The 18,308-nt window shown below is 35.8% G+C and overlaps 2 protein-coding genes across 2 annotated transcripts in view; one reads left to right on the forward strand and one right to left on the reverse strand.

The window, feature by feature from the left end:
* Positions 1 to 18,308, reverse strand: part of LOC135086788 (beta-alanyl-dopamine/carcinine hydrolase) — a 72,570-nt gene that overhangs the window by 23,943 nt on the left and 30,319 nt on the right. The gene's annotated exons all lie outside the window — the stretch shown is intronic.
* LOC135086794 (uncharacterized) lies at positions 6,117 to 9,315 on the forward strand. Its single transcript, XM_063981587.1, has 2 exons — positions 6,117 to 6,807; positions 8,610 to 9,315. The coding sequence occupies exon 1, from the start codon at positions 6,212 to 6,214 to the stop codon at positions 6,797 to 6,799; it is 588 nt and encodes a 195-aa protein (XP_063837657.1). The 5' UTR covers positions 6,117 to 6,211; the 3' UTR covers positions 6,800 to 6,807; positions 8,610 to 9,315.

The following is an 18,308-nucleotide window of genomic DNA, read 5'->3' on the forward strand; positions in this document are numbered from 1 at the left end:
TGTTTCGTTTAGGAGTTCCTATGGCCACCTCCTGACTCCATCATCAGACCAGCTCAATGGTACCATAACATTGCATTGTCATCGTACTTACATAAGTATACCAAATTTCAGCTCAATCGGTTGAGGAGAAGTGGTCTTAAATTCAGTTGCAAGATTTGTCCCACACATACTAACAAGTGAAGTCAATATAAAGCTTGTAAAAATGAGTGAACGCATGGTACCTAGGTATACATCGAAGTGTTACGGGTAAATGCACACTGGCTGTGAGCATTACGTCGAACAGAGCGCCGAGCATTCGCAGGAACGTTAGCCTTAACCTGTATTGTACCATTCGTAAAAACATTTTGTACAGCAATGTTACATTACATAGAAATGCTCTAGTCTATACTCACCTTTATGATTGTTACATGCCAACCACATCAAAACAATTGATTAACTTAAAATTACCTATTTTTGATATTTCCTGTGGACTAAGTAAGTAAGATATATAAAAATACGAAAGCAGTACCATTTTTATAACAGCTAGTTTTCTTGTAGGTATTATTTTATATTCGAAACATGATTTTATACTTTAATAAATGAGAAAAACAAAAGGACAACATTATGCACAACATAAAAAACAACAAAATAATTTAATGTATCGTTTCGGTCGTTTGTTCCATATAAATAAGTAGGTTGTTCCTTATGGAATTGTGATAAAACCAAATCAATTTTAAGCGATTAAATGATATTATGTAAACATTTCGTCTAATGCAAATAAACAATTCACCTTTATTAATATGAGATGAAAAGTAAAGATTTAAGTAAGTTTTGTTACATCTGTTTTGTTTTAAATCTATAAATAAATGATGAGAAGTATTTATAAGATTTACATCTAACTGCATTGGGAAACCCATCAGAAAGTTTATTATAGACGGATGCGCCTAAAGGGAAATCCCATAGATAAATATACCTATGAAATAAGTGATTTCATTGGAAGGCACTGCAAGTACTTACCTTAAATCCTTCGATGAGTGAGTTTTTGTTTGTGGTTAGCATAGTCGTGTAGTTTACAAAGTAGGTGGGTAATGTTTATTTGGTATAGGTATGAAAATATCTGTACATATTAAATGACTACCTAGGTTGTTAAGAGTTATACCTACTTACGCCCGTTTCCTATATTCAATCCTTGTCCAAATCCGGATTACAACTGTCAAATTGAATTCAGTTTTAGATTATATTTCCAAAATGTTCGATGCATTTACACTTTAATATTGTTTAAAAGTCTTATAAACAATATAAAAATGTAGAAACATCAAAAATCGCAGATATTTTGTCCAAAAACATATTAAAATTTGACAGTTGACAATCCAAATCCGTCCAATTTGGATTAGGATTGAATATAGAAATCCAGCATTAGTGATAATTCCTGTCCCCCGTAACGAATTACATTAGCTATATGAGGTAGTTTGGAGTCTCGTTCGGGTCATTAAAATTAATATGGATATTATAATAATAAATAAGTCCTAAACAAAGCAAAGCTTGTACTATGGGCACCTAAATTAAGTTAGTGTGATGGTAATTATTTAAAAGATATTAATATCAATATTAAAATAATATCTTTGTGGAAAATCTTGAGTTCTAATCCCTGATGACCCTTTTTCCTTTAAGTCTCTGATAAAAATATTTGGCAGGTGAAGTCACCGGTAACCAGCAATATTTATTTCATTAGGTAACTCAAGAACTTTATCGGGAACTGCTGTGTGAAACTGGCCCTAACATTACTATCTTATATTAATAAGGTACTTGCAAATGAAAGTGAACGTAGTTCTTAAGATAGCCGGTGGTCCCATAAGGAAAGTTGTTAAGCAAAATATCAGTGCACGGTAGTTCCCCCGCCAAGTCACGCGCTAACTATACGAGTATACTGCCGTAACAGCATTTTCCGGAGGTATTCTTATAAATATTCGTACTTAGGGCCAGTTTCTTGGTCCCTGATATAGCCTATTAGAAACTTGTTGAATAAACAAGAACTTTTTTTTTCTTGGACAGCGAATTAGCGATGTCTGGCAGATAAAGTCTCATGTTAGCTTCCTTGTAGAAGTTAGCTGCAGTCTTATTGTTAACTACAATAATACCTACTCTTTTTTCTTGTGCACTTGTGTGCTAAATTGGGCCTCAAATTGAGTCTAAACCTCATTGAGCTCACCATTAATCCTAAAGTTGGGTTAGTTGTAACTATTCCACCCTGAATGAGTCACGAGACTATAAATTTCCAAATCCTAAATGTAGGCTTTAAAAAAAATCTAAAACTTGGGTCGCTCTGTTTATTTTGGGAGTTCCAAAACAAAGAGTCGGATCTAGTTTTAGAGTAGAACTGGAACTTAGCTGCGTGAATATAGTTTTCCTGTTGAATTGAATCTTGTTTTCACTCCATGAAGGTTCAAAGTCAATCAATAGCACTGTCCTGTGCGTGCAGCTCGCTGTACCCGCGTAAATATTTGCACCACAACAGTGTCATCCGCTCGCTTGGTTTTGAATTAAAACCTTTGTGTCGACTGAGCAACAAAATTACTTGCACCATTTTGACCCATTGTGATCTTTGACCAGATCGTGCTCTGAAATTAAAGCCTTTTGTATTACAAGTTACTTTCGTGGATTGGACTTTTTTGTGGATAAAAAATATGTACGAGTATTGTAGAACATATTTTTTCTTTTTGCTTAGTTTGCTTTTAATTTTACAAATAAGCAATTTTTTTTTTAATTTGACGTGCACTGAAAGATCCTGTAATTCCCATATTTGTCAAAAGTTATTAGTTAAACCCCACACAGTCATTATCGCTTAGGCAATAACACATCAAGCTTTAAGCTTCGGCCAAACCAATGCGTGCAGATTGCGATCACTGCGCGTTGGTTTGGCTGAACCTTGTGTGTGTGAAGTCTAGATAGTAAATACTGATACTGATTGGTGCAAACACACTGGTGACAGATTGTCGACAAAAACTTTCGATATAAACAGCGAAATTAAAAATAACCTTTGTAGTTTTTGTCGATTGATCGATAAAAACATAATAAAGTTTAATTTGTGCTCAAGTAATGTTTTCGCATGCTATTTTGTGGTCACATAAATATACAGTCTTTTTATGCAGTACAGTAAAGTCTTCGTAAGATAGTAAACACTCTATAACATGTTTCATAATTTATGTATTATATTACTTGGCAGGTAGTTAGAATTTAAAAAGAAATGATTATAAATTAAACGTCGAGGTTTTTTGTGTTTAATTTCAATATAACTTTAATAGTACAGTATAGATATACTGAATTAATCGGTGAAATGTAAAAGTAAATAATAGGTAATCAAACATTTGTGTTGTCGTTGAAATATGTACTTGCAAAATTAAGCGCAATACACATTGAGCCCGCCGGGCCGCCGACATAATATGTCGGCAACTTTTTGTCGGCGGTCTAGTTGGCGGCTTCATTTATTACAAGTCGGAAAATTTGGTCGGCGGCATGTCGGCGGCTTGAGATGAGAAATTTATTTGGCAGTCAGCATACAAGCACGTCACTACAGGTCGAGGGTCGCCGGGCAACTGAGCTGAGACTTTGTCGGCGGCCAGCGGGCTCAGTGTGGATTGCGCTTTAAATTTCGGTAAGTTATTTTCCGCGAATTGTGACATCGTGTAATTAAAGTCGTAATAAGGCTTCTTTCAATGGAGCCAGATCAATGGTGTTCGGTGAAATGAGAATTAATGATTTGAATTTCGAATTCTCTTCACATAAACCCGAGCTATGGCGATTCGTATTAAAATAATTACGTTTGAAGGGCCAATAAAGGAGAAAATTCCGGAGTAGAATGGGACGGGTGATCACTCTTCCCGTGGATGTTGTAAAAGGCGACTAACGGACAAATATGCAAATATCAGGCGCCTCCTCAGACCATAGAAAGAGGGCGCCCCTTACCCGCGAGTGTCAGCTGGGATGATGATGATGATGATTACGTTAATTCGTCGTACCATTAATTTCCGAATTAGGATGCGTATGTGCGGTTGCAATGCCCGATACAATTTCAGAGCTTGTTATGATGATTAGTATGCATCGAGCGGCACAGAATCGAATGATAGCGACGCCCCAACGGATGAGGGTCGAATGTTTGCGATTTGTGCCGAGTTGTTAATTAACGTCCGTCTGATCCCTTTGAATATTTTGGGTCTGAATTTGCCGATGAAAGTATGACAGACATACATTTTTGTTGCAATGTCGCTATTACAACCTATTACAACTAATGTATTATCGTCACCACCTACTCGTGCATGAATGTTTTTATGGCGAAGAGGTGGCATATTATTTATATTAGATTCCTTACGCCAAATTAGTTTCGTCCAAGTATAATTTCAACGGGTTTTCTTTTAGCTCAGTGCTTTTTCAGCACAGTGTTTGTGTTTTTCAGTGTCAAAAACACAATAGGTATAGAAAATTATGTTATGCCTGCCTTTCTAAATGGCAAGTCTAGGTAGATTTTTAAAAATGCGACTCGTACATTTTTCTTTATTCGTATTTTTTTTAACTTGGCTCTGTCCGTAATATTATGCACTATCTTAAATTAATGTAAACAAATAAAGACTTTGACTTTGATCGCCCATTTTGGAAACTGAATAATTCTTATGAATTTTATTACAATATTTATAAAACGCTTTCCATTTATTAAGAACATCGGATCCATATGCATTGATGACTTTATACAAACATTCGTGTTTTGCGTACACGTTTGTGCATACGGTTGTCTTTGCCAAATCTTAGCGTACGCTTAACTTTGTAGATTTAAAAGTAAAGTGTTTTTTAATTGGTCGTAAATTAGGAAATAAAGCTTGATCGGCGAAAAATGCTAAACACATCAATTAAGACTGAGTTGCACTACCTAACTTTGACCGTAACTTTAACGTTAACAGGTGCTTTTTGTATGGATTTTGACAGACTTTTGACGTTTGTTAAAGTTATAAAAGATTCTGAAACCCATCCTAAGTGCTCGGACTTAGAACGGAACGTGTCCTCAGTTCATGAGATTCACATTGTACTTCCTTTCATCACTATTCATGGCAGCACCATGTATGGAAGTGTTGACGTGCCGAAATTCTTTAGTAGGAAATACCAAGTTATTATCACTATATACATCTAATTATGCTCGTTGTTGTCTCGTCCTCGATGATGAAAGATAACTAGTGTAGTCCCGGCTTACATCCTCTGGCGTCACACAATTTTAAAGCTAAAATAAAATATTTCTGAACGCAGTCGTACGTAGGTCCCACCACGCCATCTATACCTGTCAACTCATTCGGTTTTCCGTGTTATTGGCGTCACGTTTGCGGTCGTGAAAAATTTGTTATTTATAGTGTTTTTTCTACGAAATATTCGAAACAATGGACAGAAAAAGGAAAGGAGAAGATAAACTTCATCTACTGAAAAAGATTCGACGGTTGGAAAAGAAAATAATCAGTTTACCGGAATCCGATGACGAAGGTGAGGTTATGAAAAAATGAAGAATGTGTTCGAGGCTCTGGTTTATTGGTAATAAACTTACTTATAGCAACCATGGGGGTGTTCTGTGGGAACACACGAGGTTGGCGATATAAGCAGAGCACTTTTTTTGCGGCGATGTACGCATTTTTTGCATGACGCAATATGGCGGCAAGGCATGCTACGACAAAACAATACTTGTCTATTTATGCAACCACTGGGGTGTTCTGTGGGAACACACACGGTTGGCAATAATTACCAAGGGCATTCTTCGGGAATGCACGCAACTTTTATGCATGACAAGCTATGCAACTATGTTTTCTGTGATGGACGCACACGTTGTCGGCAAACTAACCTCGATGCATCCCGAGGGAATGCATGTACATTTCGCGGTATAATGCAGCACAGTACTGGGAGCTACCATTCAATAGTGTTTCTTTTACAGCTAAGGAGATTGAAGAAGGTGAAATTGAAAGTGAGAAGGAGAATGATCATCCAAACTCAGAATTCCTTGATGATTTTATCCTTGAGGAGGATAACAGCAAAGAGGAAGAACTAGATGATGAAGTACTAAATATATTAGGAGTGGCTCCTGCTCCAGCCCCTATTGCACAAACAAATTGCTGAGAGATGGTGCGAGATTCTAGATAAAGGACTGAAAAAGGATGAAAAAGAAACAATTGCAAAAGACAATCCAGCCTTCCAGAATGTGCCCAAGATGTGTGCTCCAAAACTTAACAAAGAAGTTGCCGCTGCTCTGAATGACATGGCTAAGAAAAGGGATCAAGTTATTGAAACCCGACAGAAACAAATGTCTACAGCCTTGGCTTGTGTAGGCCAAGCTCTACAGATGTGTATTGGAGATCATCAACAACAAAAACTGACAATTATAAAGAAGCTGAATGAAGCGGGAAGGCTGCTAAGTGACTCCATATTTCTAGAAACAAAAGGACGAAGAAACTTGGTACTCTCAACAATAAATAAAGATCTAAAGGACTCGTTATTGGAAACTGAGAGTGGAGATTACTTATTTGGTGACAATCTAATTGAGAAGATAAAAACTGCTAAGGCAGTCCAAAAATCAGGAAAGGAGTTAAAAGTGATAGTGAATGACAAAAAGAAAACCTTTGTAAGGCGACCTGAAACCAGTGCAAAGAACGACAACAACCGAGCTTTAAACTGGCGGGGCCCTCCTCGGGTGGGATCACAGAGGTTCCAGAGGTCAGGCGGGCCGACATACAATCGCCAACAACAAGCCAGCAAGAAGAACGAGGACAAGACATTGCCGAGACGAGGGAAGAAATAAATGCTAAGGTAGGCAGAATCAGGTTTTTTCTCAATAATTGGAAACAAATCACGAGTGACCCTGTAATATTAGATTGGGTTTAGGGATATAAAATCCCTTTCAAGGAGTTACCTCACCAGGGGTCTATACCCCTAAACAACAATTTACTGTTGGCAGACCAACGGCAAATTAGATCAGAAATCAAATTGTTACTCAGTATGAATGCTATTGAAATATGTATGCCTATAAGTGATCAGTTCTGCTCTCCAATCTTTGTTATTAAGAAACCAAATGGTACCTATCGCTTCATTTTAAACTTGAAAAAACTTAACACTTTTGTAAAAACTGAACATTTTAAATTAGAGGATTATCGGACAGCATGTAAGCTTATACAGAATAATGATTATTTAGTAACTTTAGACCTCAAAGATGCATATTATATGGTTAATATACATGACTCATGTAAAAAGTATTTAAGGTTCTTTTTTGAAGGAAAATATTACCAGTTTAATGTTTTACCTTTTGGACTTTGTACGGCTCCACTTACTTTTACAAAAATTATGAAACCTGTCACAGCTGCTCTGAGAGAGAGAGGCTTTATTTCAATTATTTATATTGACGACTATCTGGCCATTGGTAAAAACTATACTGAATGTCTGAATAATATGAATATGACATTAGATTTATTACATAAATTAGGTTTTATTGTTAATAAAGAAAAGTGTGATCTGATTCCCAAACAGTGCTGTAAATTCTTAGGTTTCATCTTTAATACAGTAGAAATGTCAATAAGCATCTCTAATGAAAAGAAAGAAAATTGTTTAAAATTAACCAAAGAGTTATTGTCAAAGGAAGTGTTTACAATAAGGTTTTTAGCTCATGTGGTAGGTAAGCTTGTAGCTATATGTCCAGCTGTAAAATATGGCATTTTATACACCAAAGAATTAGAGAGGCTAAAATTCCTCGCACTTACAAAGCATAATGATAATTATGAATGCAAAATTTCATTGAACAATAAATGTAGGGAGGACTTGACATGGTGGAAAAATAATTTAAATGATTCTAAGAATGTTATTAGGAAAAATACTTACATACTAGAGATATTCAGTGATGCGTCTACAACAGGATGGGGAGCTTCATGTGGTACAAGTCGCACAGGCGGAGTGTGGTCGGAGGACGAACTAGGCCTTCATATAAATGCTCTTGAGTTAAAAGCTGCCTTTTTCGGACTTAAATGCTTTGCAACAAAGTTAACAAAATGCCAAATACTTCTCAGAATAGACAATGTCACTGCTATTTCATATATAAACAGATTAGGTGGTATTCAATATCCACATTTACATAGTCTTGCAAAACAAATATGGCAATGGTGTGAAATAAGAGATATTTATATACTGGCTACATACATAAATACCAAACTGAATGTAATCGCAGATTTTGAATCAAGGAAACAACTAGGTAACACAGAGTGGGAAATTAATGACATCTATTTTGAACAAATAACTTCAACTTTAGGAACACCAACTATAGATCTCTTTGCAACAAGGACTAATAAGAAATGTAATTGTTTTGTTTCATGGCACCCTGACCCAGACGCATTTGCAATTGATGCATTTACACTTTGCTGGTCTCAACTGAACTTTTATGCATTCCCTCCTTTCTCCATGATCCTTAAGACCTTGGAAAAAATCATCACAGATAAAGCAAAAGGCATAGTTGTAGTTCCTTATTGGAATACTCAACCCTGGTTCCCTATGTTCATGAGATTGCTAGTTAATAAACCATTAATTTTGAAACCTGCTAAAGATTTACTTCTTTTACAAAATTCCAGAGAGCCACACCCCTTGCACAAGAACCTAAGGCTGATGGCAGGAGTATTATCAGGCAGGCCTTCATAAAATCCGGAATTAGTGAAGATTCAGCAGAGATCATGTTAGCTTCTATATCGGTTAATACATTAAAACAATACCAACCATGCATTGTCGCGTGGACTAAGTATGCACAAGATTTAGGGCTATCAATAAATAAACCAAGCATTCCAGACGTTATTACCTATTTAACAAATAAGTTTCATGAGGGATTGTCATATGGTAGTTTGAATTCTATTAGATCAGCATTATCATTGATTATAGGTACTCACCTTGGTACAGATGAAAGAATCAAAAGATTGTTTAAAGGATTTTTTAAGTTAAGACCTAGTGCGCCTAAATATAATGATACATGGGATGTATCCACAGTTCTTAAGTATATTGAAACAGAATATAGAGATATAAGTAATTTAGAAACTATAACAAAAAAGACTGCTACTTTATTAATTCTAGCCACAGGCCAAAGAGTACAAACATTATCTTTAATTGACATAAATAATTTAATTATTAAGGATGATTGTGTAACAATTAAAATTGATAAATTAATTAAGACCTCTGCCCCTAACAAGTGTCAGCCATTTCTTACATTACCCTTTTTTAGGGATAAAGCAGATATTTGTCCTGCTAAAGCGCTCTGTGACTATCTCGATGCAACTAAGCATCTTAGAAATAATACTGACAATTTATTTGTATCTTTTAGAAAATCACATAAAAAAGTTTCCTCCAGCACAATCAGCCGTTGGATAAAGAAGTGTATGACAGAAAGTGGTATAGACACATCAATCTTTACCACACATAGCACCAGACACGCTACGACATCTGCAGCGTTTAATAAAGGTGTAAATATTGATGATATACGTAGAACAGCTGGTTGGTCTGGGGAATCCACAGTATTTGGAAGGTTTTACAATAGACCTATTATAAATAATAGTCTTTTTGCTGAGAGCATTTTTAGAAATTAATTATTTTATAAAATATGAATGTTAATTAGCTCATAAGAAAAACATGACTGTGATTGAGTATGATAAGGATAATAGTTATTAATGAAAGTCAGAATAAATAATACTCTTTTATTTAAACATGTTGGTTTAATTTTACAATTTGAACATGTTTATTTATTTAATTTTACAACTTTTATCTTTGAACATCTACACTAGTTATCTTTCATCATCGAGGACGAGACAACAACGAGCATAATTAATAGTCAAACGAACTTACCTGTACGTGAAGTTCGACTGTAATTATGCGAAGTTGTTGTCTCGTCCGAAGATGATGAGTCCCACCCAACCCCTTGGTTATTGTAATAATTAAAAGTAAGTAATTACAAAACACCCCAGTTGTAAAATTAAACCTATTTACTTTAAACTTGAATGAGTTGACAGGTATAGATGGCGTGGTGGGACCTACGTACGACTGCGTTCAGAAATATTTTATTTTAGCTTTAAAATTGTGTGACGCCAGAGGATGTAAGCCGGGACTACACTAGTTATCTTTCATCATCTTCGGACGAGACAACAACTTCGCATAATTACAGTCGAACTTCACGTACAGGTAAGTTCGTTTGACTATTAATTAAGTAGCTAATTAGCAAAGATCGTAAATAAATAAGCAAATTGAAATAAGTAAACAAATACTTAATGTCCACGTTTTAAATAAATGTTCTTAAATAAAAAGTAAAGGAAGACGGAGAAGGAAAAGTATAGGTAAAATTTGTCTCAAATGTTTGTCTAAAATGTTGTTAAATTCTTTAGACCGTTTGATCAAAATCGACCAAACGAATCGAATAGACAGTAACTCGTGCCTGATGGTGACGCCTCCGAGGAGTAAGATAGTGAGACTTTCTTGATCGAACGTTTAGGGTTTGATTTCTAGGCAGGATAGGTATACAGGGTGTTTTGTAAAACAACACCCATCTCAGGGGTGGTTGTACACATAAGTTATTACAAGAAAAATGTAAATAAAATTTTTACTACTAATACCATTTTTTTAATATATATTTTTTATTTTTACATTTTTTTTGCATCAGTGTCGTGTATACTGCAAAACCACAGCCTGTAGAGTATCTCTAATGATTTATTTTTGATTTAGGTGAATAGGTGGCGGCCATAGAGCGGAGCGAACCGTACATGACTTCACGACGTCATTTTCAGGGCGTTTTACCGAAATATTTTTCTCTTTTTATCTAAAACCAACATAATTTGTGTGCGAGATGTAACAAAATTCTTGATGATGTACCGGTTGACTAGTCTTTAGCCACTTCAGGGTTAAGTAATTACGCATCTAATTAGATAAGACCACATTTTTACCCTTGGCTGTGTACTGCAATCAATTCTTTATCAAGTTCAATGACTAATGCTTGTTAGATCTACTTATATTGCCTTCATATTGCCAAAACGGTTAGTCCAATGAAACGTCCTGTATTGCCTTTTAAGAAAATATGTATCTCAATCAAGTGCTATCATTATGCAGTTATCAATTAGTATCTGTCTTCTAATAAACTTTAATTTTCAACCTTCGGAATATAGGAATACAAATGAGTTTGATTTGCGTTTAAGATGATGAAGATCGTTTGGTATGATGTTCTTCGCGCGGCCATTACCTATAACATTTTTATAATAAGCTTTTAAGGCAATAAAATAAAAAGACAGAAAATCTATTTTAAAAGAGCAAACCTCAAAAGGATGTTTGATTCGGGTTTTAAAACGGTTCAATGAACTTTAATGTGTTTACAAACAAACCTAAAAGTTACGGTTGTAGTTCTTTACCTCTTCAAATTTTATTATTAGTTCCTTATTATAAGGAATGTAGGTAGGTACGCAAAAATAGTTGAATAAATTATTTTTTATAGTAGAATAGTAAATTATTTTTAAAACTAATTTACTATTCGTGTGATATTTCATACTAATGTCACCGTTATTAATTGGCGGTTGCGGTGTTATTCGTTAACCATTTTGTTTTTCACGATAATATTGTAAAAAGGGAAGGGCTCTATACACTCCAAGCGTGTTGTAAAAGGTAAGTACCGTTGCAAAAATGTTATAGTCTGATAAACTGAAATATTATGATTGACTTTAGTATTTTCAGCTTGGTATATAGGCCAGTAGAATTAAACACAAAAATTGATTAAATCGGAAATAATTCCTACAAAAGATTTTTTTGCTTTAATGGCTTCATTGGTTGCCCATTAAGACTCTCCTAAGTTTTCGACTTCGACGGAGTTGTGCTTAAGTGGTGGGGGCCCCCGAAAGCGGCGTTTTTTCGGTTTTCCGGTTATACCGCGTAAAGGACTTACCCTATCGAAAAGTGGTCTTCATGACGGTTAAAGTGCACTTAATCCTGCATTGAATAAGACCAAATTCATATGTTTTGGACAAACCGTTCTCGCGCTAAAGTTCGGCAAAGTAGAAAATATACGTAAATGTAATTAATGACCCTCTCCACGTCCAATGGCTTGTTACCCACATGCTTCCAAGCCTTGTAAAGGGTCGCCTTAACCAGTGTAACCCTAACAAGGCTCACGAGTTTGATTCGCTTATCCTTGTTCGTCCCAGCCGTTCCTTAACTGCGGTTGCTGCACCTCTTCCTGACACTCTCCTGAACGACTCTGTGTTACCTAATGTGGCTGCCTCTCTTCCTTGTACCCTCCTGTACGATTGCATTGCTTAGTTATATGCCTGGTCCAAGGTTCGACGCCACAAAATCAACTTTGTACGCGTGAAAATAGTTTAAATACTATTTTCCGTGCTTGCAACATTTTTCTTTACTACTTCGCCTCTATTAGTCGTAGAGTGATTGTATATATCCTATAGCCTTCCTCAATGTATGAGCTATTCAACACAAAAATAATGATTTCAATCAAACTAGTAATTCTTAAGATTAGCGCGTTCAAACAAACAAACAAAAAACTCTTCAGCGTTTTAATATGAACTTGTTGTTGTTGATTTTTGGCGTCGAACCTTAGACCAGGCATACGGCTAGGCAACGTAGTCATGCAGGAGGATACAAGGAAGAGGGGCAGCCACAGTAGGTAACACAGAGTCGTTCAGGTGAGTGCCAGGAAGAGGTGCAGCAACCGCAGTTAAGGAACGGCTGGGACGAACAAGGATAGGCGCATCAAGCTCGTAAGCCTTGATAGGGTTACACTGGTTGAGGTGGCCCTTTTCAAGACTTGGAAGCCTGTGGGTAACAAACCATTGGACGTGGAGAGGGTCATTAATTATACGTATATTTTCTACTTTGCCGAACTTTAGCACGAGAACGGTTTGTCCAAAACATATGAATTTGGTCTTATTCAATGCAGGATTAAGTGCCCTTCAACCGTCATGAAGACCACTTTTTGATAGGGTAAGTCCTTTACGCGGTATAACCGGAAAACCGAAAAAATGCCTCTTTCGGGGGCCCCCACCACTTAAGCACAACTCCGTCGAAGTCGAAAACTTAGGAGAATCTTAATGGGCAACCAATGAAGCCATTAAAACAATAAAATCTTTTGTAGGAATTATTTCCGATTTACTAATAGTGGTAGGGATGAAAATAATTAAGTTTTACACAATAGGTAACAGAATTTCTCAAATCTCGTCCCTGGAGTCTTCCAGTGACTTGGCCCACTTTTATTAGTCCACGAACCACCACACAAATTAAACACCAAGTCAATCAATAAAAATCTATTCTAGAATTTTAGAGCCAGGGGCCAAGTCGCTGGAAGACTACTTGGGTAAAACCACAAAGCGGGCTCTTTTGGTCAAAATGGTGGCAGTTTCAGACTGACTTTTAATATTTCGTCGGAGTTATGATCTTTTAACAACAATTTTACAGTGCAAAAACTTGACTGTAATTTTGCGATGTCTGATATTGAGGGCACCAGATACGGGTTATTCTTTGTAAAACTTACTAGAGAGAAAGTAAATTTAGATACTTACGAAAACCATTTTCTGAGAAGGAAGTTGCATATGATCGTTAAATATATTTAATAGCTTGTTTACCAGTATCCGGCTCATAACAAAGACATTAATAATACACTACGTGCATCTGAATATGTTTCTTTGCAGACATTTACGAGGCAAAGATCTATGTCTAGCCTACCGTGTTATTAATTTATGGAAATATGTAAGGCAATCAGCAATCAGGTGGTAATCAATTGGTTTTAGAATTATGATCTGTAAATTGGTATTTAATAAAGCTTTTTAAATATTATTTACTGTCCTTCCTGATATTATACCTACTCGTATGTATAAGGGCTTGCTATCACAGAAATCCAGTCTTACGGGATCCTAATGCAGGATTTTGATTACAAATTCGAACGGATCGGTTTTTGCGAGACACTGCAAACACAGTTCCTGCAAAAAATGGGATGTCTCGATGAGAACAAGCCCTAATAGACAATGTAAAGCATTAATGTACTGGTGTACTTAGTTTCACAGAAGAACCCGGATGCTAATGGGACATCTTCCCCAATCGACGAAGCACATGATGTCGTGTCCTGCGTGCCCAAATAACTGCACGCGAAGATTTATGAAGACTACTGAACTGACAACGCCACTCTGTAACGGAGTATTGGGCTGACACTGTGTAGGTTTGTTGTCGACACGACAACAAGAAGATCCGGGATATGAAATATCCCAAACAAATTAGTTCTACCTACCTTACTATTACAGATGAAAATACCTATGGCATACCCATTTTCATTACGAGTCTCACAGCAACTCAGAAAAGTATGTATGCAAGCAAAGAATGTTCCTATACTGGCGATCAATTTAAATCCCTTTGTAGTTGTTTCTGCCTTCAATCCACCAACATTACGTAGCTGAGTGAACGAGACGTATGTATGAATATATTCCATTTAGAACGCATCTGTTTTCTCATAAACTACGAGTACCTATGTATTAGGCACTCATAATAAAAGTTTGTATCCTTAAATATTATATCGTCGGCTAAGATAACTGTGATCATCATAATATGCACTAAAATAGGTTCTTGTACCGTTTATTGTTACGTGTAAGTACTGAAAACTCTGCACGCAAGCACGTAATTGCAGCGATTAGCTGACAAATAACAATTTGTAGTAGATAATACGGCTGGTGGTCTAGGTAATGTACGATAGCGTAATCTAAATATAATAGTAGCTCTAAATGTTGCGCATACGCATCTACAACGATACTTTTATGTTACAACTAGCGGCCGCCCGCGACTTCGTACGCGTGGATCCCGTTTTACCCTCTTAGGGGTGGAGTTTCGTAAAATCCTTTCTTAGCGGATGCTTACGTCATAACATCTACCTGCATGCCAAATTTCAGCTCGATCCGTCCAGTGCATTGGGCTGTGCGGTTTGATAGATCACTATGTCAGTCAGTTTGAGTTATATACATACTAGCTTTGCGCCCGCGGCTTCGCCCGCGTGAAATCTTGTCTTTCACAGAAAAACTTTATCACGCGCGTTCCTGTTTCAAAAACCGGTATAAAAATATTAAATGTAATATTATATATTATAAAAATATAATATAATATATTATGTCCTTTCCCGGGACTCCAACTATCTCTATGCCCATCAAAATCGGTTCAGTGGTTTTGGCGTGAAAGAGAGACAGACAGACAGAGTTACTTTCGCAATTATAATATTAGTATAGATATTTAAGATCAATGGGCAGCTGGACAGAATATTTTCACAAAAAAAAAACGGTTGAATCGAGTACCTTCTTTTCTCGAACAAAATAAAATAAAGTAAACACGGGTAAAATAAATAAAAGCATGCAAGCTCTTATAGTTTGCGCCACTCGTGACCACGTTACGACCGAAACGTGAATGGTGAATCTGCGGCCTTGCCCACGGTCTAGGCCGCGCGCGCAGCTCACAAACGTTATGTAAGGCTGTCTATTAAAGATTAAAGACGATCGATACACGTTTTTTTTTTACGAAAAGACCGATATTTAGGTCTAATAAAAAAAAACAGAACTTTTTTTTGTTTTCAGAATTATATGTGCATAAGTTAACTGTCCAGTTTTTGTGGTTAATAACCCGGCGGGTTACTGCTATGGGTTGTCTGATTGGCATGGATTCAGTCGTCAAAAAGGTCTTTGTAACAGATTTTTTTTCGGTTTACAACATCGGAACTAGGTGTAGCGTGACTCGTGCATCTACCTCTTACATTATCTTCGCACTATTTCAACGCACTTTCAATTTAAAAAAAATGACAAATGTACAGAGATCCTGGTCTAAATAAGTCGGCTGTTCTAGCAAGACGAAGAAAATATCTGAAAACGTTGGTATAATGATAATGTTATTGAAGACGTCAAAGAATTTTTATACGCACGGGCCTATCATTTACAAAAACGTGTTTACGTATATACATATTTTAGCTTTTTTACGTTTGTTTGCGTTTGCCGACCACTTAATTTTTTCAAGGTCTGAATTTAATATGTATGTAAATTATACTGGTTAATAGAATCTTTTTTAGGGTTCCGTAGCCAAATGGCAAAAAACGGAACCCTTATAGATTCGTCATGTCTGTTTGTCTGTCCGTCTGTCCGTCCGTATGTCACAGCCATTTTTTTCCGAAACTATAAGAGCTATACTGTTGAAACTTGGTAGGTAGATATATTCTGTGAACCGCATTAAGATTTTAAAAATAAAATAATAATAAAAAAAACTGAAACTCAAATATTTTTTTTTCATTAAACACATACGTGTGGGTTATCTATGGATAGGTCTTCAAAAATGATATCGAGGTTTCTAAAATACTTTTTTTCTAAACCGAATAGTTTGCGTGACAGACGCTTCCAAAGTGGAAAAAAGTTGGTCCCCCCCTCTAATTTCTAAAATAAGATATAACGAAAAATCTTTAAAAAAACATATGATGTACATTACTATAAAAACTACCAAGTAAGTAGTTTTTTTTAATACCTTGTTAATCGTAAACCGCGTAATCTTTCATACAAATAACTTAAATAAAAAAAAAACATAATCAATGGTACGGAACCCTTTGTGCGTGAGTCCGACACGCACTTGGCCGGTTTTTTCAATAAGTTTCCGACAACACAATCCTCTGTGACTATGTCATAGGCATACGAATAAATTGTGGCAAGAATTACTTTAATTTTGGTTTTTGCTGAAACAGAACGTAAGTATTTTGCAATTTTGGCTTCGTATTCTAATCCCACTAAAGCTTTTCTCCTTTTTTCATTGGTTTCCAAATTATCGAAAGTGATCCAGAAGTGTTTAATAATAGCTGCCAGATTAGCAGCACTTATCAAGAAACGTATGCCATAATGTAACTTTCTCCCTTTCACTTAGGGATAAGTAAGTATGTAAGCATACCTAATTTTTACTCTGGAGTAGGAGTTTATATCCTTCGAGAAAAATAGAAAGTAGTAACTTTAACGATATAATCTTCACTATTTCGTCTAAATTATAGCCTATTATTGAAATCAAAATCAAAATTATCTTTATTTGTATAGACTAATTAAATTAGTAGGTACCTACTTACAAATCGTCAAATGCTCTTAAGGAGCCTATACATGTCTCATTGATACATAACACCCCTACAGCCACAATCGGAAACTGAATCGCAATACAATCGTATTGTAATTGAGTTCTGGGTTCATATCGAGCATTGAGTTGTGACTTGTGGCGGTGTTACGTATGGGGTTTATGCGCAATAACCGGCCGTATTGGTTGTTTAATGAACCATTCTGGAGTTACATGACTTGCATAATACCTCAATGCACATGATTCAGGTTTCATTCACATTTCATGTGGATACAGCTTAGAATTACTCCATTCCTGCCTTTGAGGCTGCCGTTGTAGGCACGTAAATTGAAACTCAATACTGGATGCAAATTCAAGCATATTGCAGATGCAAGTGTGAATGGTGGAGAATTTAAAGAAATCAATATCTAGAGTTAAACCAACTAAGACCCGTTCTCAGCTGTGGATACTTATTTGAGTGTCGATTTGTAATACTTGAAGATACTGGCCTAAAAAATAACATGATATTTTTATGATTTTATACAATCTTTCACCCCCTTTTCACCCCTTTAAAGTTTTACTTCTGCGAAAAGGTACCTACTTGTCCTTTTAGATCCCATCTATCTCTTTCGGAATATTAATAAAAAAATGTTTAGAAGTTGAGACATGAAAATGTATAATATTAAGTCAGATCTCTACCTGTTATTATGCTTTCGCATTTATACAGTGTGAGTCACGTTAAAGTGTACATATGAAAATAGATGAAACTAGACCTATTTTTATCGACAAAAAAGAGGTCAAAATTTTTTTGAGATTTTTTATATCCTGATAAAATAAAAACAGTAATAATGCTAAATAACAGGCGATACTAAAAAAATACAGAAATTACACAAAAAATGCCAACAAATAATAAAAAATGATACTTTTTGAAAAAAATCTGCTTTTAAATTCGTGTTTTTTTGGTTATTTGATAAATTTCTCCAAAAAATGCCCCTATAACAGGTGGTTTTTATTACTTTGTATTATTCTCTATCGTATTACCTTTGTAAAACGATCATTGCAAACGTTGTGATAGGGATAGAGACATGCGATTTTTGGTTATACGAAGGTAATACGATAGAGAATAATACAAAGTAATAAAAATCACCTGTTATAGGGGCATTTTTTGGAGAAATTTATCAAATAACCAAAAAAACACGAAT

The sequence above is a fragment of the Ostrinia nubilalis genome, chromosome Z (assembly GCF_963855985.1).
Source record: "Ostrinia nubilalis chromosome Z, ilOstNubi1.1, whole genome shotgun sequence".
In the NCBI taxonomy this organism is placed as follows: domain Eukaryota; kingdom Metazoa; phylum Arthropoda; class Insecta; order Lepidoptera; family Crambidae; genus Ostrinia; species Ostrinia nubilalis.